The 22,788-nt window shown below is 60.5% G+C and overlaps 1 protein-coding gene across 5 annotated transcripts in view; it reads right to left on the bottom strand.

Moving 5' to 3' along the window:
* The window catches only part of HMCN2 (hemicentin 2), a 115,789-nt gene that overhangs the window by 3,445 nt on the left and 89,556 nt on the right, over nucleotides 1-22,788 (bottom strand). For 2 of the 5 annotated variants that reach the window (XR_010593729.1, XM_024106074.3), the window contains exons 65-95: nucleotides 22,454-22,578; nucleotides 22,167-22,350; nucleotides 21,669-21,766; nucleotides 20,686-20,964; nucleotides 20,151-20,341; nucleotides 19,973-20,054; nucleotides 19,101-19,237; nucleotides 18,546-18,687; nucleotides 17,145-17,292; nucleotides 16,504-16,631; nucleotides 16,037-16,193; nucleotides 15,640-15,761; nucleotides 15,067-15,231; nucleotides 14,859-14,966; nucleotides 14,457-14,591; nucleotides 13,669-13,803; nucleotides 12,644-12,834; nucleotides 11,709-11,922; nucleotides 11,331-11,477; nucleotides 10,932-11,122; nucleotides 10,174-10,255; nucleotides 9,187-9,456; nucleotides 7,066-7,215; nucleotides 5,798-5,935; nucleotides 4,475-4,596; nucleotides 4,078-4,315; nucleotides 3,745-3,807; nucleotides 2,863-2,985; nucleotides 2,047-2,181; nucleotides 1,466-1,594; nucleotides 421-741 (exon numbers count right to left, since the gene is read on the bottom strand). Coding sequence is in view for 4 of the 5 variants with exons in the window: in XM_024106074.3 (XP_023961842.2) it covers nucleotides 421-741; nucleotides 1,466-1,594; nucleotides 2,047-2,181; nucleotides 2,863-2,985; nucleotides 3,745-3,807; nucleotides 4,078-4,315; nucleotides 4,475-4,596; nucleotides 5,798-5,935; nucleotides 7,066-7,215; nucleotides 9,187-9,456; nucleotides 10,174-10,255; nucleotides 10,932-11,122; nucleotides 11,331-11,477; nucleotides 11,709-11,922; nucleotides 12,644-12,834; nucleotides 13,669-13,803; nucleotides 14,457-14,591; nucleotides 14,859-14,966; nucleotides 15,067-15,231; nucleotides 15,640-15,761; nucleotides 16,037-16,193; nucleotides 16,504-16,631; nucleotides 17,145-17,292; nucleotides 18,546-18,687; nucleotides 19,101-19,237; nucleotides 19,973-20,054; nucleotides 20,151-20,341; nucleotides 20,686-20,964; nucleotides 21,669-21,766; nucleotides 22,167-22,350; nucleotides 22,454-22,578 (4,850 nt within the window). In the remaining variant the exon portion in view is untranslated. The remainder of the gene's footprint in view (nucleotides 1-420; nucleotides 742-1,465; nucleotides 1,595-2,046; nucleotides 2,182-2,862; nucleotides 2,986-3,744; nucleotides 3,808-4,077; nucleotides 4,316-4,474; nucleotides 4,597-5,797; nucleotides 5,936-7,065; nucleotides 7,216-9,186; nucleotides 9,457-10,173; nucleotides 10,256-10,931; nucleotides 11,123-11,330; nucleotides 11,478-11,708; nucleotides 11,923-12,643; nucleotides 12,835-13,668; nucleotides 13,804-14,456; nucleotides 14,592-14,858; nucleotides 14,967-15,066; nucleotides 15,232-15,639; nucleotides 15,762-16,036; nucleotides 16,194-16,503; nucleotides 16,632-17,144; nucleotides 17,293-18,545; nucleotides 18,688-19,100; nucleotides 19,238-19,972; nucleotides 20,055-20,150; nucleotides 20,342-20,685; nucleotides 20,965-21,668; nucleotides 21,767-22,166; nucleotides 22,351-22,453; nucleotides 22,579-22,788) is intronic. The other 3 variants (XM_042854257.2, XM_024106075.3, XM_024106076.3) reach the window with 3 other exon arrangements.

Raw genomic sequence — 22,788 nt, 5'->3', positions numbered from 1 at the left:
CACTGCTGTGCCTCCCTTCCCCCCCTCCCCCCCGCGAGGGGCAACCTCCAGCCCCACGTGCAGCATGACACTGCCCCCGCGCCTTCAGTGCACAGCCACCATGGTGCACCGTGCCACTGAAACAACCCCGCAAAGGCGTAAGGCCCCGGCAAACGGTCCCCTTCACCCACCCTCCTGGGGGGGGATCTGGCCCAGGGAAGCCCCACTCCAGCCCCACGAGGGACCAAAGGCCTCGGCCCCGGAGAGACCAATTCCATGGGGGAGCAGATAGAGCCACAGAACGGCTGGCACGGCGGGGAGGAAGAGGGGAAGGAGGAGCGAGGAGAGTGGGTTATAAGACGGAGTTGGGCCTGTTCCGGCTGCATCGCTCCAAGGCTCCCCCTCTCTGGAGTGCCAAGGGTCAGCAGCACGTGGCCTTACCGGTGCAAAGTCCATTGCGCCTGGTGAATCCCGACGGGCACTGGGCCTGGCTGCTGGGGCTCAGGGCGTTACCAGACTGGCCGAAGGAGAGCCAGGTGTAATAGCCTCCCCCGGGCGATCGGCCACTTGGTCTGAGCCACTGCAGACGGGTCCCTCTGTTGCTGTCACGCGTCACGTTCCCTCCGGCCTTCTCCGGCCCAGTGCAAGACTTGCCATCCCCATGTAAGGTCTCCCCAGGCGGGCACAGGCATTTGTAACTGCCCTGGAGGTTGCGGCACTGGAAAGCACATGGCGGAGGTGCCCGCTGGCATTCGTTTATGTCTGATAAAGAGAGAGAAAAGCCAGCGTGAGTCCGAGAGCCCAGCAGAAGCTGCGCTGGCTAGTGGATAGAGCAGGAAATAGGAACCCAGGATTCCTGGGCTCTGTTCCCGGGCTCTGGGAAGCAGTGCTGTCTCCTGGTTAGAGCGGGGGGGACTGGGAGTCAGGACGCCTGGGTTTCTATTCCTGGCTCTGCCGCTAACGTGCTGCGTGACCCTGAACAAGCTACAGCGTAGTATCCCCACCGACAAAGTGAAGAGAACACTTCTCGATTCCCAGCACCGCAGAGGGCTTGTAAGGGTTCATGAACGGTCCGCAGGCGAAGGGCAGGGGACAAGGCCCAGCGCAAAGCATTCACACCCACCATCCAAGCACCCGCCTCCTGAAGCTTCACTGGCAGCCTCCCCAGCGACTCTCCTTCCCCCCTGCTCTCACCAGGGGGCGCTCTCGCTGGGCAGGGGGAGAGAGCAGGCGGCTCCCTCTACAGGTGCCGGAGTGAGAGGGACTGGGCAGAGGAGAACTAGCTGCGTTACTCCAGTAGCAACCTGGGGAGGTCGAGACCCGTCTCCGGACTTGCCCAGCGTCACAGAGCAAGTCAATATCTGAGTCAGGAATTGAACCCAGGAGTCCTGGGGCCCACCCCCCGCACTCTCCGGCTCGAACCAGAAGAAATGCTGCCTCCCCTGCTTTTCTCATTGCATGGCAAAGGCTGGCAGGTCCGTGTTACCCAAGCAGGGTCGGCCGGTGCCCTGGGTCCTGTAACCGCGGGGACACGTGCAACGGTGCCCACCGACCGTGTTCTCACAGATCTGGTTGTAGCGACAGGCGTGGGATCCCTCCGCGCACTCGTCCAGATCTGTGGGGAGAACGAGAGGACAGGTCTCCCGGCGGGCAAATCCCCACGCAGCAGCTAAAGCCGTGGCCCTCCTCGCGCATCATGGGCTGAGACGCCAGATCACTGACCCCTGGTCACTGCCTGGGACCTGTCTTGTGTCCAGCCTCCTGCTCCGCTTTGGCCTGTACCGAGCATGGGGCCGATCGAGGGCTCCCTGGCTGGGCTCACTGAGACTAACTCCCCTCTCCGCTAAGGGGGCCCCTAGGCGGGGCAGGATGTGGAGAGCTGGCCCTGCTGCTGCCCCTGTCCCACAAGGCAGAGGATTCATCCCTGGGCTATCCATCGGCCCCCTGGCACAGGCTGGAATGCCCCACTGGAGAGCCTTAGGGAAGGAGCGCGAGCCAGCGACGTGTGGAGTCCGCCGAGGAACCTCCCTCCCCATGGGCTGGGCAGGAGAGCCCAGGGGCCGTTACCTTCACACCCCACTCCATCCACAGCCGGCCGGAAGCCAGCCCCGCAGAGCATCAGACACCGATAGGCCCCCGCCAGGTTCGCACACTGCTGCTCCGGGCGGCAGGCGTGGGTGCCCTGCGCACACTCGTCCACGTCTGCGGAGAGAGCCCAGCACCAGTGCAGCTGCCTCACCCCCCTTGCCCACGGAGCCTGGCAGCAGAGGGGCTGCTGGGCCCAGGCTACCTCCAAGAGAAACCCTCCGCCCTCCTCCCTGCAGGGAGGCCTCCTGCCGGTCTCCTTCCCGTTGGACAGCATCGGTGAAACTGCCCGTGGCTGCTTAACAGCATCGCCTGACCCCCAGCTGCCGTGCCCTTCGACCTCTGGCCCAGCCATTCCCACGGGGGGTGGGTGGGGGGGGGAAGGCAGGGGGTTGAATATGCTGGGGGGGCCTTTCCCCCCGAGACGTCCAGAGAAGAAGGATCGAGTGGTCTATGGGACAGCCCCCTGCTATGTTCCCCAAGGGAGCTCCCAGGGCCAGACTTGCATGTGCTCCTGTCTCCAGCCTCCTGATGTTCCCATGGGCACCCACCACCTCTAGGGAAAGGGGCCTTCCTCGCCCTGGGGAGAAGGCCGAGGGGGCATCCCCTCCCTCACTTAAGGGCTTCTGGAGGCTCCGGAGATCCTTGTGGCTGGGATCGCTTGCTCCCATGCAGCGAGGGTGCAGGGTGAATTGCTTGTGCTCACACCCAGAGGCTGTCCTGTCCTGGGCCTGCAGCTTCCCTGGGAGGTCAGGCCAATGAGGGTGGAGGGAAGCTGGAGAGTAGCCCCTTCCTTACCTCTGCACTCCCTGCCATCCGGCGCCAGGGCGTATCCAGCGGGACAGGTGCAGGAGAAGCTGCCCACGGAGTTGTGGCAGGCATGGGAACAAGGGCTCTTCGCAGCCGCACACTCGTTCTGATCTGGGATGGAGGGAAAAGGCGTCACCGTCCCTTCCCAGCAAGAGCCTGGGGTAGCACGTGCCACGTACGCCTCGGCTGCCCCCACCCTCAGCACCGAGGCAGATGAAGCCAAGACGGCCGAGGGGGAGGCACCTCAGCAGAGGTTACTGACCCAGAGGTCATCTCAGAGCAGAAGGGAAGCAGAAACCATGCCCTGGGTAACTGCCTCTGGAGAGCTGCAGCATGTGCTCCAACCTCACCTCCTGCCCCCGTGCAGCACCTCTCCTCACCCTGGCTGGGGCGGCTCCCAGGGAGCATGTGCACATCTAGTAACTGCCTCTGCCGGCCACGGGGGGCCAGAGCCTGGAACCAGCCCACCTCCCCCAGCGGTGCACGCTCTGTCTCCGGCAGCCGGGGGAGGGGATGGCCGCACTGGAGCTGGAGGTGCAACTGCAGGCGGTGCTGGGTACACGTACACACGCCAGCTAGTGTGCTAAAAATAGCAGCCCGGCGCGGGCCGTGGGATGGGCCAGGCCCCCCCAGCACGGCCCTCGGGCGCCAGGCAGGATTGAACTGGGGTGGCCAGGCACCGACACTGCTGCTGTTAGCTTGCTAGCTCAGTCAAAGGCAGCATACAGACGTCTAGCAGCACTGGGGATTACAGAGCCGCGGCACCCCCGGGTCACCAGGCACTGAGATCGCCCTGGCGTTGAGCGGGGATGAAGAACGGGCCCCGGCCTGAGGGGAGCACATGGCCCACCCCTCAGGAATGGCGCTTACCTATGCAGTACAGCTGCTGCGGGCCCAGTGCAAACCCCTGCGGGCACTGCTCTCCGTTCGCCTCTGCGGCAAAGACAAGAAGGCAAGAGAGCCCCGTCAGCACCTCAGTGAGGTAGGGCTCGTGGGGAGCACGGGGGACAGGAGCCCTCGGCACAGCATCACCCAGCTCCTAGGCATGCCAATGGGGAACGGCCTCCCTCTCTCGGCCCAGGGAGCAGGGCAGCCTGGGAGAAGCTTGTCCTGCTGCCGTCTAGCCCGTGGACTCTGAGTCCAGGGCTCTCAGTGGGCAATGCTCACCGTGAGAAGACGGACTGCTGGATGCTCTCCTGTTACCTGCGCGGAGGGAGGAGCTGAGCTGGAAGAGGAGCTCCTCAGAGGCCGGGTTGAAGGAGGACTTGACGGCCCTCGCCTGGACGTGCTGCACCAGGGAAGGCTGCCGGCCCAGAGCAGCCTCGTACTCTATGCTGTGGTTGCAGCGGATCTGAACCGGGAGCCCGTCCTGCAAGTAGCTCTGCCCAGACTCCACGTGCAGCTGCCCGGCCCCCGTCTGCACATAGCGCTCGCTGAAATCCTGGGAGGGAAAGAGGGAGATGGGACAGTCAGGGACCGGGGCCCACCAGACTCCCCTGGATGAGGGACCTGTCATTGTGAACAGGAGCAGGCGCTGCCAAGGTGCTGGCTGGGCAGAGAAGCAGGGGGCGAGGGCAGCGTCCCGGAGCTCCCTACTGACCTGGAAAAGCACAGCAGCCTCAGCGATGCTCTCCGGCACAAACCCGTTGACCACGACGTCGAAGAGAAGCGCCCCGCCTGCGTCCAGGCCTCGGGCAACATGCGTGATCCGGAGGAGCTCCCCTGCAGCGACAAGCAGGGGTCAGCGAGTCCGATCCAGCCCACCATGATTTCAGACAGACCTGGGGCCGAGCCAGGCTGCAAAGGGCCCAGAGCTGGGCTGTGGATGGGCCCAGTAGCAAATTTCAAGATCTTGCGGCCAACTTTTAAACCTGGGAGTATTTGCATCTGTAGTTACAGCTCAGGCTTGTCTCTGACCCCAACCACATGCTCTGCAGACACAAGGCTCCCTGCAGAGCACCGTAGGCCACCCCAGCAACACACCACGTCACAGCGCTGGCTCTTCGGAAGGGCTCGGTAGGCCTGACGCTGAAATGAGCTGCCCCACCTGGCTGGGAGCCCTGCAAACAGCTCTTCATTCCATTCCCTCCAGATCCCTGGCCACCCAACGCCCGTTTCCCTCGGAGTTTCAGGCTCCAGTGAACTCGGAGCCCCCACGTGGAACTCAGGCCAAGGGGTCAGTTTTCACCAGTGTGGGGTTGAAGCCACAAATTTCACAGAGTTTTGTGCCAAAGTCGGTCCCCTAAAGCAGAGGTGGGTCACTCAGAGGTGGCTGGGACATAGCCCTGCTCCAAAGGCTCGTGAGCCATCCTAGACTCCTCAGGCACCACGGTGGAGACGGCTGGCACAGAACAAAACCAGAAATCGGGCGGCACTCCTTGGGGTCTTGGGTTTTGCTGTGAACAGTTTGCACAGCCTCAGCATGCAGTGGTCACCAAGCTGTCTCCAGGCACAAAGCGGCCTAGAGGACAGGACTCAGGAGCCCTGGATTCAATGCCCAGTTTTGCCACTGGCCTGCTGGGTGACCTTGGCAAGCCACTGCTCCTCTGTGCCTCAGTTTCCCCAGCTGTAAAATGGGGATAATGATACTGCCCTCCTTTGAAATCTACTGATGTCAAGCCCTGTGTAAGAGGCTGGTATTTATTATTATTATCTGACCCCCTCGGGTGAGAAATGAGCAGTGCAGGGTTTCCTTCCCCAATCTACCTTCCTTATGAGCGATGGGTGATACCTGGCTGACTGAGATATGCCACGGACAGTCACCCTGATCATTGTCCCAGGCCGTCTGTCCCCACTGATGCCATGCCCCTACCCAGCCCTAAGGGAACCTCCTTACCAACAAGGCTCCCCCACAGACTACCGCACCATGATCTCTGCCGCCCTCCCTTGGCTCTCAGCAGGACACACACACCTGCCTCCTCACCTGTGGCAAACTCCACCTGCGACTCCTGCCTGAAGACGCCGCTGGTCAGCGAGAAGCCGTTCCTGGCACTGCCACTCTGACGCGCAAAGGACCAGTAGATTGGAGCAATGATGGTGACCAGGACTCTCATCAGCGGCCCTGGGAGGTACAGGGAAGGGCACGAGGGTCAGTCCCATCTCAGTCCGGGCTCTCCTGAGGAGTAGCTGTGCGCTCTGGGGAGAGGCGCCCTGGAATCCCAGCCAGCTCCCCACCCAGTGCATTGGTCACACTGGCCTTAGCAATTAAATGTGGTCAAAGGTCCTTATTGGGGCAGCAGAATCAGAATCATGATCCTGCTCCAGCATGGCATTCCCAGCTCCAAACAGTCTGGAGCCATTCATCCCAGGGAGGTACTAACCCTGTTCTGCTCACCCGGGGCACTCCCGTCTGTAGCTGGGTGAGGACTCAGGAGTTCCTGCCTGCTAGCCCTGTGCTCCAAAGGGGGCGCTCGGCATGAGGCCTCTCTGTGCTGGGCTAGGCTCCCCCATAAACCAATCCCCAGATCCCTTCCAGGAACCCTTGTTAGGAACAGCTCCCTCCCCAACAGCACCCGAGGAACCCACCAGGGGAGTCACAAGCTTAGAGCCCAAGGCCAGAAGGGACCATTGTGATCATCTAGTCTGACCTAGACCAGCGAATGCCCCAAAATAACTCCTAGAGCAGATCTTTTAGAGAAACATCCCATCTTGATTTTAAAATGGGCAGCGATGGAGAATGCACCATGAGCCTTGGGAAATTGTTCCAATGATTAATTATTCTCACTGTTAACAATTTACACCTTATTTCCAGCCTGAATTTGTCTAGCTTCAACTTTCAGCCATTGGCTCGTGTGATACTTTCCTCTGCTAGATTGAGAAGCCCACTATTAAATATTTGTTCCCCATGTAGGTACTTACAGACTGTCATCAAGTCACCCCCTCTCTCCAGCTCCCAGACTGGACACAGTTTGTGCTACTAGAGGGTCTCTCTAAAACCTGGGATGGATTACCTAGCCAGGGAACAGACAACTGGCTACATACGTGTATGAGTGGGAACAGCAGCATTTGTCCACTACAGCCCACTAAAGCTGGTAAAAAAATACCAGCTAAGTCGCTCCATGCCACTCACGGTACAGGCAAGCGTACTGTGCAGTGGGTATTTCACCCAGATTTACATCCGGCTTCTTGCCGTTTACTTGGCCATGTAGTAGGTGTAACTGACACAAGACGTATCCCCGGGGCATCACGCACCGACAGCTGGTGGGATATTCCCGATCCTGCTCCGTATGGTGGCCATGCCAGAGCGGGGATCCTCCATCACGCTGGCGTTCAGAGAGGCAATGCCAAATTCTCGGTCATTAATGATGCCGATCAGACTGCCCCGGACTCTGAGGGGCTCTCCTGAGGGAAGGGAGACAAGGCGGAATGAGGGGGGAGACCCACACGAAATCTCTTTGCACAGCAAGACCCAAGCTGGTGGGCAGAGGGCCCACTTGGCCAGCGAGGCATTAATGCCCATCTCCCGTCCTGCGCCGCTTCATTTCCGGTGCCCAGCTACCATGGGCAGCCTGAGCCTGGCCTGCAGGAGCCCTCTGCCCCTTGCTGCAATACACTGCTGCACCAGCTGCCGGGCACAGATCAGGCCAGCGTTCGTTTGTCACTGTTGGAGCAAGGGGAATCATCTCCTAGGGCAGCTGGGGTTCACATTCCATAGGACCAATCTGGATGATCTGTATACATGCCACAGCCTTGCTCCCACAAATGCACGCACACATCCTTGCACGCCTGCCCACAGACTAATACACATGCACAGTCACACGCAGTCCCATTCAGTCTGCTCTGCCTGCCGCACACGACCATCTCTGGCCTGGGTTTCTCTCTGCAGTGTGTTTCATTTGCTCTTCCTGTAAAGCGTCTGGGCAGTGCCCCGGCACCCCTATTACTGCTAATCAGACGGATGCACCGGGCACTGCAACATGCTTCCTCTGCCTAATTGCATGACTGTCTCATCTGGCTCTTCAATCTGTTCACCAAGAAAAAGCAGAAGTCACCGGGCCTGGGCATTTAGCAGGTCTCCCGAGACAAAAGAATCAAATCACTCCGGATAGATTCAGTAAAACTCAAATGGGAATGACCAGCCTGCTGTGGGCTGGAGGAGCCGGGGATGCAAGCCTTCGTTGCGGCTTCGTGGCACAGGGGCTTAAATGCAGCTTCAAGATTCCCTCAGCTCCACCCTAGGGCTATGTGCTTGCAAAGGAGAAGAGTACGGGGAGAGGTGGCGGGATAGAAAACAAAGAGCGGCACAGAGGTCCGTTGCCCCACCTCTCGGTACCGTTCCACAGTACAGGACAAGGGGGGAAAAGAACCAATGAAATTAAAAGGCAACATGGTTTAAAACAGATAAATAGGGAAGTACATCTTGACACAGCACATCGTTAACCCGTGCAACTCAGCGCTGCAGGATGCTGTAGGGGGAGATATTAGCTATTTCTAGGAATAAGCATAATGCCTGTGTTACACCAGACAGGGTCTCCAGGGTAAGGGCTGGTGCAGCAGCACACCTGTGAGTCCCAACGCTTCAGCAGTCAGCAGGCGGAACCAGGAGCTTCCTCCCCACCCCAGCTGCTTTATTGTGTTTGCAAAGGAGGAGGGGTGGAATATTCCTTCCGTCTTAGGCATCCAGGACTGGCCACGGCTGGAGACAAGAGACTATTTGCCCATTGCCAGTTTGGGAAATGGCGAGCCCACTTGATAGAGAAAGGCCCCTGCTATTAGCATCCGTGTTCTCTTGGGAGCACTCAGTGGGGCACAGGGCCCTCCATACACATTTGCAAATGCTACACACACATTACAGCTCCCTGCTGATGAAAATCCTGCTGTAAAACCCCTAGACAGGCCAAGAGAAACCAGGTCAGGGAGCTCCCAGCTCTGCAGGGACCCTCCCTTCGCACTGGCCAGCGTCCCTCAGGCCGGAGCCTGCCCCCAGCACGCACAGGGGAGAGGCACCTCTCAGAGCTGTGCTTTGTACCAGGGCACTGAGGGGCGAGCATACCTCCACCGCCACATCCTCCCCCGCGCAGGCCTTGTTGCCGGACTGAGGGGGCAGGTGGATGCAGGAGCAGGGGTGCTGGCCATAGCCCCCTCCACAGGGCACAGAGCATCTGGACCAACTGCCCCAGCTTGCCCAGTGCCTGTCCATTAGGGCAGGAGCGGGAGATAGAATCATATTGGCTGTAAATTCTATTTGCTCAACCCCCTCCAGCCACGCTGCCTTCCCAGCAACCAGTCCTGCCCTGCAGTGTGCGGAGAGGGTAGAGGGCACTAAAAGGCTCCCCCGTTTCACGCAGGATCTCCAGCCCCCGGGGCATGTACCTCGCATCATCAGGAAGGCCTGGACGACGGAGGATCCCATCAGATTGCGTGCAACACACTCGTACAGTCCCGCGTCCGCCTCCTCCACGGCACTGATCAGCAGCGTGGAGTTGGCTAGGATCTGGACTCGGTGGTTCTCCTGGAGGGGTTTCTCTTCCCGGGTCCACTCCACTGTGGGGGCTGGCTCTCCAGTAGCCTGGCAGTGAAGTAGCGCCCTCTTCCCAGCACTCACAGCCACGTCTTGAGGTTTCACACTAAACACAGGGGCACCTAGAACACAAGGGGAAAACCACCTGGTCAGTTCAGCACCCGATGCCTGGCAGAGTCCGTGTGTGCTCATGGAGCTGAGACCGGTATAGCAGTTCTGACATCCAGCTCTGAATTGCCCCAGAGTTCAGAGGAGGTGGAGTAGCTCCACCCGTCATTATTTTGAGGGGCTTCCAGTCAGACACTAGCATCTCTCTCAGATGTAACTTGGACTCTTCCAAGAGAGATATTCACACACATTCACACTGGATTTCTGAGGCCCCAGGGGATTTTATGAGGCTGATCCTCTCCCTCAGTGGGGCTACTAGACAGCTCGGTCATTTTTTCTTCTTGATTTCAGTCCTCTGCCCACATCCTGAGGAGAGTTCCTGAGCCAGAGAGTCTAAGGCCAGAAGGGACACCTGATCATCGCGTCTGACTTCCCGTATATCCCCGGCCCCTGCACCACCAAGCACCTGTGCACTTTACCCAACAGCTGGAATTCGCCCAAAGCATGTCAGGCCTCAGCAGACTATGTCACTATGTGCCAGAGGCAGAGAACAGGAGGGACCAAGGGGCACCAGTGCCCAAGGCCTGGGGCAACGGCAGGGAACTGACCAGTACGGCCATTTCCCCTGCAAACCAACTGCCCCCCTTTCCCCCTCCCCCCACCGCAGGCATGAGGGCGACACCGTCTGTGAGACTAAACTATCGAGGCAGCCAATGCAGACAGATACTCACTCCGCAGGGCGAGGGTGATCACCTTCTCCACCGTGCCCACCTCGTTCTCCGCCACGCACTTGTAACGCCCCGCGTCGTCGCTCTGGGAGGAGGGAAAGCAGATGCATCACCTACCTTGCTCAAGGCAGGGCTGCACTGACGACTTCCCAGGAGTCCAAGGGGCGCAGCTAATTAGCATAACATCGGGCAGACTGAAGCCCCTTCATCTTTAATACAAACTGGTGGCCAACACGCAATGCCCCATCTAGCCTCTGCAGATGGAGCATGGCAGAGCCGGAGCTAGGGCCTCTTGAGTGACAGACGCCAGATCAACCTGGGCCTTATCCGCCGGCCCCTCCTCACAGAGAATGCTTCTGTTCTGAGTCAGGGTAGAGAGTGAAGAACTTCTTTAGATCCTGTCATGACCCCCAGCGACAAAAGAAGAGGCTGGCCCAGCGAAGAAATCGGTGCCCTAGTTCCTCAGAGGGAGAAGTTACTTCCCGAGTACAACTCCGCTGGGTGAGCGGGTGCAGAGATCCCAGCCCCTGTGGCTGACCCTGCTTGTTCCCAGGCAGTTTCTCCCCTATGCAGAGCACTCCAAGTTTTCGCTAGCCCCTGCTCCAATCTAACCCGGCCATGAGACTCAAAGGAGGGAAGGAAAAAATCTGGCAGCACAAACGAAGAGAGAGAAAAGGGAAGACACCCAAGCTCCTCCTCACACACCCCTGCAGTCCTCAGCCCCCTGTCTACAGGGAGCCAGTGCTGGGATTGTGACTCACCACCGTCCCGTAGATGGCCAGCGAGCCGTTCTGGAGCTGGCGCAGGTGGGGGCTGCCCAGCACCGGGAGCCCGTTTTTATTCCAGTGGATAACTGGGGCAGGGTCGCTGTGGGCTTCACAGTTCAGGAGGGCGTTGCCCCCGAGGGGCTCCACCTGGTAGGCGCTGACTTCGCCACGGAGGACCGGAGCCTCTGGGGAAGGAGAATGGGTTAGAGACAAAAATCCTGCTCGGCCTGGGCTATGCGCTCCCGGAACGGCCAGGGCCTTCAGACACCAAGCCAGGCTCTGGGCTCTGTGATGCTGGTGTGGATGCACGGGGGTCTGCTGACCACAGAGGCGCTATTCCAGGCCGAGACCAGACCCCCTCCCCTCAGCGCTCCACGAGCGAGCTGCCCTCACCTGCCAAGGTACCTTTCACATAGACGAACGCGACGGCCTTGACGCTGCCCACACCGTTCTCGGCCACGCAGGCGTAGGTGCCAGTGTCCTCCCTGGTGACGGCCTCTCTCTGCAGGGTGCTCTGCCCGCTCTGCTCCCAGATGCCCGCTGCCAAAGGGAAGCCACATGGCTAGGTCTGCCCCCTGCTACCAGCATCTCTGGGGCCTTTTCAAAGAGACCCCCAGTGCAGCCCCCTGGTCACTCTCCTTTAGTTCACCGGCTCTCTTACCCCTCCCACCACATGGGGTCTCGCGCCTTCTTTCTCTGCCTCCCCCGATCCAACCCCCCTCCTTCCATGCCAGCCCCCACCGCTCCTGTGGCAGAGTTGGCCCCGCTCACCTCTGACCGGTTTGTTGTTGACCATCCAGGTGATGCGGGGCATCGGGTTCCCCTTCGCCACGCAGCCAAGGATCAGTCTCTCGCCCCTGTTCAGCGTCCGGTCCCTTGGCTGCTCTGTGAAGGAGGGAGGGACGTGGACGGCGAGCTGGAGCTGCAGCGTGGCTTTCCCAGCAGAGTTTTCTGCAGTGCAGGTGTACGTCCCGGCATCCCCACCCTGCAAAGGGGGGGAAGGTTTGAGCGAGTCCGTGGGACATCCCTGGGCCGAGGCGCTGCACCCCACAAATGAACTGAGCCCAAAGGATTCTGAGTGCTTTTCCATTCCAGCCACTCTGAGCTGGGTCCTTTGCACTCCTCAGGATCCTGAGAGTACTCAGCCAACTGAGATTTCCCTGGGCGTACGTGGGCACGTCCGGGGTCCAGCCAGTTCCCACTCTCTCTGCCTCGGTGTGGGGGCCATGCCAGGGAGAGGGAGCAGGGAAGAGCTCTGCTAGGCTCATCCTCGAGTGGTGTTTGTGCACAGATTGATTCAGTGCTTGGTTTTCAAAGTTAATTTTTCTCTTGGCAGGACCTGTGTGATCAACATCCCCCCAAACACACGCGCAGCCCCAGGGAGATCCACCTGGTGCCAAAGGGGACTGGGCAGAACGCTCAGAGGCCATTGACTGCAAGTCCTGAAATCAGCCGGTGGGAGTCACTATTAAGTGGAACCAGGCTTCCCCTCCCTCTCCTGCAGCCCTCCCAGCCCGCGAGTACAAGAGCCACTGGGCGTGTCGTCTGTCAGCCCAGGGTGACACTGAGAGGACACTTCTTCCCAAGATCCCTTCTCCAGATGCTCCCTTTACTATCATGGGCCTGCAGCTAGTCCAGACCCAGAGAAGTAAATGGGATGCGCACCAGATTAACCAGAAAACACACTGTCCCCTTGGGTTGCTTACCTGGGAGTCCTTCACCATCAGCTCCCCGGACGGCAGCAAGGTGAATTTCCCCTCCCTCCCTGGCACCGGGACCCCGTCTTTGGACCAGGTGAGTCTGGGCTCAGGGACTCCCCGAGCTGCACAGGGCAGGAGAACTTGGGAGCCCTCCAGGATGGACAGCTCTGGCCGGCTGGCCTCAATGACTGGGGGCACTGGGAAAAAACAGAGAATGGGAGGCAAAGGATCCCTCATCCGATTTCAGTGGACGGGGTTCCCCTCCCATAGCTACTTCCCAGTGAATGCCAGGCGTGATCCAGCTTTGACTGAACAACTGAGTGTGCAGAAGTGTCCTGCAGTGAGATGCCAACCCAGCCCCTGGTGAATGAAGATGCTGGAACATCACCCGCACCCCACCCCAGCCTAGCTGCTCTGCACGGTGCTCCGTTACCCTCTGCCCCTGCATGCTGCCAAACCCCTCCCGCCTCCCCCCGCTCTCCCTCACGGTGCACAGAGACGAATGCATCACAAGAGCGGACAGGGCGCAAGCCAGAACGTCAGATCCAAACACCACCTGGCTTTGCACCCAGATCCAGGCTCTACGTTTCCAGCAGGCCCCTCAGACCCAGCCCTGAACACCCTGGGTGCTTGGGGGAAATTTGGATCCAGCTCCCAAATGCTGCGGCTCAGCCCATCTCTAGTAACAGCGCGTTGTGACACTTAGCGCAATCCAGCCACCCTGCCCTCTTCTCCGAGCACAGTAAAGCTGGAGCGTGTTCCTTGTCCAACACCGGTAGGGGGACCAGAATGGTGACCAAGCTCTGCTGCCCACCCCTGCATCCCACATCAAGCTGGGAAACACACTGGGTCCTGGGCCCCCTATGGAGGTTATAGTAACAAATACTCGTCACTCCCCAGGTCAGACAGGACATTCCAGTCAGGCCCAGGGGAACAGGAGAGCACATGCTGCGGGATAACGCCCAGCCCCCTGCGTTTCACATGCGGCTCTGGGTTTGCTCTGAGGCGTGGGTCCCCGCTCCTGCTCCTACCTTGCACGATCAGTCTGGTTTTCCCCAGCGCTGTGCCCGAGGGGTTCTGAGCCACACACAGGTAAACCCCAGCATCCTCCACAGAAGCCCGGGACAGATGCAGATGCCCATTGGGGAGCACCTTGAAACCGGCTCCTGCCACCAGGAAACAAAGATCAGAGAGAAAAGGGATGTGGCAGAAATGAAGAGCAAGAGCAGGAAGGCCGGCCACTGGCCAGACCACCCCGGCCCAAGCACATTAGTGACTCACTGACAGACTATACACAGGGACCACTTCCTCCACACATCACATGCAGCCTCCTCCGAGGTAGCACACAACGGCTTAGCTCAGGAAGTGAAGAACCCACCGGAGCCTCCGAAACGGCAGGTGGAGGCAGAGAGGAATGACTCTAGGTTGCGTTTAGCAAGTACACCCAGGTTAATGTCTCCTTACAGGTGCCAAGGGGTATTTCAGGATCACCAGCTGTCCTGGTTTCCCGCTGAACTGACTGATGGTGCCCCCTGGTGCCCTCTGACACAGTGCTGGGGTGCACAGAGCTACCAAGCATTGTGCCTCCCGGCGCTGCAGCCAGGAGAGGTTCCGTGAGAACTGGGGATCTAGGGCAGGAGGGGATGGGGGATTTGGAAGGTCCTCAGATAGTTTTTCGCCCAAGCCACTGCCACCCCCAGCAGCGCTCGGGGTGCTAAGTTCCAGTAGCATCACCAACCCCTCCCAGGGGCTTTGCTGTGGTGAAGGCATGGACCGGCGGGGCAGTTCTGGGCTCTGGTTTAGCCGCACCCCAGCTCACCTGCTGGGATACTCATCCCTTCTTTCTGCCACGTGACCACCGGGCGGGGGATCCCAGACGCCTCGCAGGGCAAGATCACACCAGCATTGACCCGCACCTGCACCATGCTAGGCAGGGGCTTCACCACCGGGGCCTCTGCAACCAAGAGGGGGAACAGTGCCTGAGCCGGCTCCTTCACAGAGTACAACCTGGCTGCTTTCCCAGCCTCCAGGGCTCTATGGTCAGCACCCAGCCTCCCAGAACCTGGAGAGGTCCAGGAAGCCAGGCTACTCCCTAATGCCCGTTCACGGTCCCGACAGATGGTGCGCTCTCTCGCAGGCCTCTCCCCCTCCCACCTCCCTCTCTGGGGCTGGGGCTCGCCTCCTTCCCCCAGCCTGAAGTGGCCTTGGCAGCTCCGGGTACCTTGCACTGTCAGGAGGAGATGCTTGTGTGCCACGCCAGCGGCGTTCCTTGCCGTGCAGGTGTAGCGCCCGGTGTGAATCGGCAGAGCACGGCTGATCTCCAAAGCACCTGGGAACACAGGGGGAGAGGTGAATAGTGCCCCCTCTTGGGTGGTGAGCGTGCTGCCCCCCCGCTGACACACCCATGTACAGGATGGTGCTGCTGATACCTGTCGGCGAGACGCGATAGCCACTGCCTCTGTTTCCCAGCTGGGCTCCATCTTTGCTCCAGGACACAGCTGGTGCCGGCACCCCAGAGGCATAGCAGGTCAGAACCACTGGGGACATCCTGGTGGCTGTGAAGTCGGTGTGGTCATCGGCAATCGTGGGAGGGACTGCAAACGGCGAGAGTCAAGGTGAGCGGGGCTGTGCAGCGAAGTGCGGGAGCCAGACTCTCCCCTCTGGGCATGGAGCCGAGGCTCCGGGAAGCATGTGTGACAGCCGCCATCTTGGCCGACCCACCAGGGACCGAACCGGGGACCTCCAGAGCTGAAAGCATGAGCTGCTGCAGGTTGAGCTACAGAACCAAGGCGCCTGCAGGCACTGCCCACGCCAGTGGAGTCCACAGGCTGCTCGCCCAGAGAATACGGCTCAGCGTTTGCTGTAACTGGGGCTCCAGCCGGCGCGGCAGTGCAGGAAAAGCACTGGCTGGAGCTCAGGCAGCTATTGGCGCTCCGGGAAATGGAAAGAGCTCAGCAAGCCCGTCCCAAGGTGAGACCACTGCATGCCCGAGAGCCACTCACCACGCACGGCGACTGCAAAGAGCCTGCGCGCCTCTCCTGCAGGGTTCGTTACGATGCACTCAAACTGCGCCGTGTCCTGGAGGCTGGCGCTGGCAATCAGCAAGGAGCCAGAGGACAGTAACCTGGGACACAGAGTGCATGGGTGAGGGGGCGTCACGAACGGAGGACCAGATCCTGCCCCACTAAGGTCAGCAATGGCCCCCAGCACCTGATCGCAGCGGCCCCCAGGACAGAGAGGGCCAGGGCCAGCTGTGTACAGTGTGAAGCAGCACAGCAAGTGAACCAAATGGCAGCAGAACCGGCCACCGGACCTGACTCGCTCTACAAAAGGCAGCTGCACATTTCCCTGAGCATCCCACCCCGCCTGCGGTATGCATGGCAAAGACAGCGCCGGTACCTGTATGGGCTCTGCGGAAGGTCCACGTTCAGGAGGTGCCCGTTTTTCTTCCAGGTCACGTGGGGTTTGGGGAGGCCAGTAGCTTCGCAAGCGAGCGAGGCCGGGCTGTGGGCCGTCAGGGTCAGGTTGGAGGGCCCCGGAGCAATGGCAGGAAGGACTGCGAGGAGCGGAGACAGACGTGATTGGTTCAGGAGCGGATTCCAACCAGCTAGAGGCGTTGCTGGAGGGAGGCGGCATTAATGAGGGGGGAGCACATTGGCTTGGGCCAGTCCAGCAGGAGGCAGAGGGACCCCTTGGAACAAAGGAGAGGGGATGCCGGCACGTATAGGAAAAAGGAGATGGTGGTATCCAGAGCAGAGGCTGTCTGAGATCCATGGAGCGTGGCTGGATGCGAACCCTGTATGCCGGGCTCCTAGGGGCCTGCCTCATTCCCAGGTCAGTCCCTTCCCTCCTCACGCTCCCCTTACCTAGGACTCGGAGGTCCAGGCCTCGTCGGTCAGACCCAGCAGGATTAGATGCCATGCAGAGGTAATGTCCCATGTCCTGGACCTGAACTGGGTTTATTCTCAGGGAGCCGTCTGACAGGAGCTCCAACCTGAGGGGAGGGAAGGTGAGTCCATCAGGCCACCGGCCGGTTTGGTTTAATGCCTCATTGACAGAAAGCAGCAAATAGGAAAACAGCCGCTGAGGGAGAGGAGAACCCTTGCCAGCAGACCAGAGCCATCGTAAGGCAGGCCCGGAGGTGGCCACCAGCACAGAGGAGTGGTCCAAGCACAGGGCTAGGAGTCAGGGCGCCCGGGCTCTGTTCACAACTTGGCCATGATCTGCCATGGGACCTTGGGCAAGTCGCCTCATCTCCCCTTGCCGCGGCTCCCCCAGCCGTACAGTGGGGGTAACAAACGCCCCTGTCTCACGTGGGTGCCTGCGAGGCTCCGTTCCTCACTGTTAGCGAGGGGCCTGGCCCACGTAGCAGCCCGGTTATAAACCTGAGCTCACTGGGCTGTGCTGAGGCTCCAGGGACAAAACTGATGGGAAGCGGCTGCTTTCCCACAGCCAGTTTCAAACAGATGGGCGAGCACGGCTGCAGAACGGCCCTGGGCTCACCTACCTGGGGTTCCCAGCAGGCAGCAGGAGCCGGCCATCCTTCCTCCACGTGCGCTGGGGCGTGGGCCGCCCCTCCGACTCGCAGGGCAGCAGAGCTGACGCGTTCACAGTGGCGCTCACAGCCAAGGGGCCCGGCTTTATCACAGGGGCAACTGCAACCAAAAAATCACGGGGGGAGGAGGGGTACGAGGCATTGGGAAAAAACAATAAGAGAAATTGGGGAGTTTGTGCTTAGCTCAGGAGTCTCAAACACGCGGAGTTATTTCCTACGGCCACCAAGCTCCCCTCACCCGCCACCCTCTCTCCCCGCCAGTGCGCCGCGTCCCCGCTCCTCTGCCTACTCCAGGCGCTTCCCGCCACCAAACAGCTGTTAGCGCTTTCCAGGAGGGAGGGGGGAGGAGTGGGGAGCTGTGCGCTCAGGGGAGGAGGCAGAGAAGAGGCGGGGCCGGGGCAGGGATTTGGGGAAGGGGTTGGAATGGGGGCGGGGAAGGGGTGGGAAGAGGCGGGGCAGGGCCTCATGGAAGGGGTGGAGTGGGGGCGGGGCTAGGGGCGGGGCTTTTGTATCTTTATATGAAAAGGTGTCAGTGATGTGGCCCTCGGGCCAATATACTAGCCCTCATGTGGCCCTCGTGGTGATTTGAGTTTGAGATCCCTGGCTTAGCTGCTCTGCCCTTGAGCACCCTCCGTCCAGGGGCAGCACACAGCCCCCTTCTGCTCCTGTGAGCCTGCTGCTGTAGCAGGATAGGAAGAAGTTTGGAGGGGTCCCAATGTTTTGGGGATGGGGGGGGTCTGAAACCCCTCCCTCTTTCACTCACTCCTACATAGGCCTGGCTTGAGATGAGTAATGAACCCCGGGGGAAGCCTCCTTTCTTGGAAGACAGGATTAGGGAGGCGCAGAGATGAGCAGGCTGAAATGAGAACATTAGTGCTAACGAAGATAGGGAAATGGGCCAGTGAGCGAAGAGACGGACTCTCTGAGCTGGCCAAGGCCTGGGGCGGGAACATCCGGGGAACCATTGACAAGAACAAGATAACAACAATGGACAAGGTAAGTTGGGAATGGAAAGATGAGGTAACGAGCAGGTCGACGGCAGACAGCACGTGGACAGAACATGCTGCACAGGGATTGGTTCCTACCAATTAACAAAGCCGATGCAATGAGATGTGTGAATGGAGGGACTCCCAAGAGCCCGCCCACCCCTTTGTTTATGGGGTGTGGCTCATTGATAAATGGATCCCATCACACGGCATATCCCACCAACCCAACTCTGGGAAGGGAAGTGAGGGCCAGAGCGTCTGAGTCAACCCAGCTCTGCTGACCGCAGGGGAGCCCCAGCAACTGAGGGCGCCGGAGGATCTGAGCCGGGGACTCACACCTCCCCAGCGGCTCCCGAGCTCTGCTCACTCTGGATCTCCACGTGGAAGTTCAGGCTGGTTCTCCCCAGCGCGTTGCTCGCCGTGCAGCTGTATTCTCCGCCGTCAGGCACTCCCAAGTCCTGGATCTGAAGGAAACGCCCCTGGGCCAGAAACTGCACGTGGGCATCCTCCTGCCAGCACCCGGAGACAAACACCCCGTCAGCAGCGCCGCCCAGACCTCAATGCGCATCCAACTGCAGGCTTCACGCGCAATGAGTCCGGTGGCCTTGCTTCAGTATCCCAGAGGCAGCATCCGCAGTGCCGAGCGGCCAGAGCTGAGCCGTGCTGGGGGTGGCTGATCAAAGGGACCCACAGACCGGGGAGGGATCCCCAAGGCAGGGGCTCCAGTCCCCTGCCATGCAGTGACGGGAAGCCACCTAGTGCATTGGCTGAGCCACAGAGAGTGGGAGGGGATCTCTCGGGCCCTGACGTGGTCTGGGGAGTCAGCGCCACCTCACTGAGACGCAAGCCCCTCCCTCCAACCCCCTTTCCATGCACGCCCAGCCTGGCATGTTCGGCAGCGGCAGACACTCCAGCTACACACCTGCAGCAGGGATCCCCCTCGGTGCCACTCGATGCGGGACGGCGGGTGAGTGTCCGCAGGGCACTCCAGGGAGAGCTGCCCGCCGGCCAGCGCGGTGACAGAGCGCGTCTCACTGGAGTCCTGAATGTTCGCAGGCGCTGAAGGGATCCAAACCAAGTGGGTCAGGCACGTGCTGAAGGGGAATCGCGCCCAGGAGCAGCTGGGAGCACCGGAGAGAGGGCGCCATCCCCAAACGGTAACTCCCACCGACCAGCCAATGCCCGAGAAATGCCCCAGCCCTCGCTGCTCTGCTTTGCGCTAACCCTGCTTGCTGTCACCCAGCCCCAGGCTCACAGGGAAGGCACTTACATCCCCCTTCTCCCTTCCACCTCGCTGGTCCAGAAGGGTGGGCATATGACAGGGCCAGGACCTGCGAGCCCAGCTACAATCCTGAAAGGCTCCCAGCAGGGGAGAGTGCAGGACATCCCCCAACACCCCAGTTACAGGAGATGTCTAGGCCCATGTCCCCACTCGCAGGTCCTGACTGCACACAGCTGCTTTCCAGTGGCGCTGGACCGGTACCCACCAAGGCTGCTGCCTGGTGGAGATTGATATCAACCCTGCATTTCATGCCATTCAACCCAACCCATTCCCTGTGGCGCATTCCCTCCGGGGGCACCATCCGTTCCCTTCCCTGGGCAAAGGGAAGCCAGCAGGGTGAGCTCACCCACCCACCATTGCGAGAGGCTGATGTGGCCAGCTCTGCCCTACACCCCCCGCCCCTCCCAGGGGGCAGGAGTCGCTTCTGACGGCAGCGCAGACGCGAGGCTGACTGCTGCCGCTATGCGACCGGCCTGCGTTCTAGCCACAGGCGCCCTGCTGTGCAATGGTACCTTGTGTCTTGACCCAGAAGCTCTTGCCATCCTCCCCAGCAGGACTGGCAGCCAGGCAGGTGTACAAGCCGGCATCGTCTGCCTGAGAAAGGCCAGAAGGGAGGGGAAGCTCAGGTGAAAACTCAGGGTGGGAGGAAGGGAGGGAGGGAAGGGGGGAGGGAGGGGGAGAAGTCCCCACCTGCACGCTCTCTATCCGCAGGGAGCTCCCGTTCCTGGCCACGATCCCGGGCCTGGCTAGCAGCCGGCCGTCCTTCTCCCAGGTGACGCTGGGGGCGGGGACTCCAGCTGCGGTGCACAGCAATTCTAAGGGAGCCCCAATGGCGGCGGCCACCTCCATGGGCTGGGCCAAATCCTCAATGCGCGGGGGCTCTGCAAGGCATGGCAGGGCTGATTTCACCGCCCATCCTCCGGACAAGGGCCTGGGAGGGCAGGCGGGCAAAGGGGGAAGGTCCTCCTTGGGGCTGAGCGCGGAGATTCGCTAGTGCAAAGGGATGCCCCTGGCCCTTAGCGCCCAGAAACGTAGAGAGCTGTATTGGGCATCGGGCTTCCAAGAGACCAGATTGGGCACTGCCCATCCCCCTCCTCATGCCCCCCAGCTCAGCCTTATCAGCCCAGCCTGCTTGCCCCTCACCCATTCCTCCTGCTGCCCCCCACCCTCGCCCCCTTCCAGCCTCCCTGCCGACAGATTGCAGAGAGGCCGCCCAGGCACATACCCACGACGGAGAGGTGGAAGTGTTTGCTCACTTCCCCGGCCTTGTTCCCAGCCACACAGGAGTAAACACCCGAATCGGCCGGCTGCACCGACTCCAGGTACAGCCTTGTGCCCGGGCCATTGGGCACCAGGTTGTTTTGCAGAATCAGGGGCTCGCCATCCTTCAGCCAGGTCAGAGTGGGCAGCGGCGACCCGCTGGCTGCACAGGTGAAGGTCACGGCAGAGTCGGTCACTGCGGTCACGGCCTCGCTGCTCCCCGAGGGCTCTAGGGCTGGAGGCACTGTGGGGAGGCAGAAGCAGCAGGCATCTGTTACCGGGGCCAGAGGAGGCCTCGCCTGTCATTTTCAGATCGCACCTTTGTTCCCCTCACTCCAGGCTGCACCTTCTGTCTCCTGAGAGGCGCGGCTCAGGAGCCAACCCCAGGATGTGGACGCCCGGGTCAGGGGCCTACAGTGGAAACAGGCCGCCCAAGGCAGCAGAAGAGAAGGTGACTCTGCAAAGCACCATTCGCAGCTAGCGGAGACACCCTCACACAGCCTCTGACACACTGGCCACTGGTAGCCTGGCTTGGGTCTGCTGCTGCTGTCCATCCTGCCACTCCTCCATCCTCTGGACAGTAACAGACGGGGCCCCTCGTCTCCAGCCAGCTCTCCGGCCATCACTCCTTCAATCTCTCCCTCCATGATCAGTGTCACGGTGATTCCCCATCACACCCTGCATTGCCCCGGCTCATTTCTTCACCAGCGATCCCCTCCAGCCAACTAGCCAGTGACCCCATCCCCCAAATCTGCATTTAGCCAGTTTCTCCTCCCCCCACTTCCCAGCCCCTTTCTCCCATACACCCCTCCTCCCCCCCATTTCTCCAACCCCTCTCTCTCCATGCTTTCTTCTTGTCTCAGCCCCAGTGGCCCCTTTCCCCCCACACTCCAAGCTCTGCCCTCCTCAGCGGACCCCTCGGTCACACAGGTGACATTCCCCTCCTACCCTGAATCTGCAGGATGAAGCTTCGCTCTGCTACTCCTGCCCGGCTGGACGCAACGCAGGTGTAGATGCCAGTATCCGAGTCCTGCACCGGAGAGATCCTAACTCCCAGGGGTGGGGAGTGGGGTAAGATGATGATGAATCAATTCAGAGCACACGAAGGCCAACTTGTGGCTTCTGCTCCCCCCTCCTTGCAGTGCCACCGTCACGGGACAGCTGAGTGTACACCACATGGCGTACGGCCGTGTTTCCAAAGCACCCAGCTGGAGAGGCAGCGGGCTGAACTTGCAGCTTCTGCTGTATCTCCAGTGGGACTGGTGGGTGCTCAGCACCTCTGAAAATCAGGCCCCTGGACTTGTCTCAGCCCCAGTGGGGGCTTCAACACTCCACTGAAATGCAGCCACCTCTGGAGTGGGCGGTGGCAGCCAGGCAGGTGCCAGGCACAACAGTGCATGAGGACAGGGGGAGGATTTTGGAAAGCACCCGGAAACCTCCTCTTACCTGAGGGTACGTGCTGCATAAAGCAGCCTCACCCGCTGGGAGAGAGGGAGGGGCAGTCCGTCCCTCAGCCAGCTGATCTGTAAGGGAGGGGAGCCCCGTGCTTGGCACTCCATGGTAACCAACCCCAAGGGGGCGCTGCTGATGACCTCAGAGTCGTTGGCCCCTCGCTCGATAGTAGGGGGAACTGAGGGGGAGGAGAAAGGGTTGCCATTGAGGGGGTTAATCTTTGCCCCCACCCAGCAGCTAATCCCATCTGTGCCCAGCGCCACCCGGCATGCTTCACTCACCCAGGACGTTCAGCACGTGGAGCTTGGTGTCCTCTCCGGCCCTGTTCTGAGCCAGGCAGGTGTATGCCCCTGAGTCAGACGCCCGCAGCCCCTTGAGGAGCAAGGAGCTGCCATCAGGAGACAACCTGCACACTCAGGGAGAGGAGACTCAATAAGGCAGCAGAACCCACTAGGGCTGGCCACATACATACAGACACCATGGCCTTGCCTGGCTATCAAACCTGTGACCTTCTGTGCCGAAAACACAAGCCCCTCTCACTAGAGCTAAAGGATTAATTCCTTGAGCCTTAAGTATCAGGCATTATCCTTGCCGGAGCCAGCCACTCGAGCTATGT

The sequence above is a fragment of the Chrysemys picta genome, chromosome 18, assembly GCF_011386835.1.
Source record: "Chrysemys picta bellii isolate R12L10 chromosome 18, ASM1138683v2, whole genome shotgun sequence".
Lineage (NCBI taxonomy): Eukaryota > Metazoa > Chordata > Testudines > Emydidae > Chrysemys > Chrysemys picta.
The sequence above is the reverse complement of the archived record's forward strand: the minus strand, read 5'-3'. Positions and strand labels throughout refer to the sequence as shown.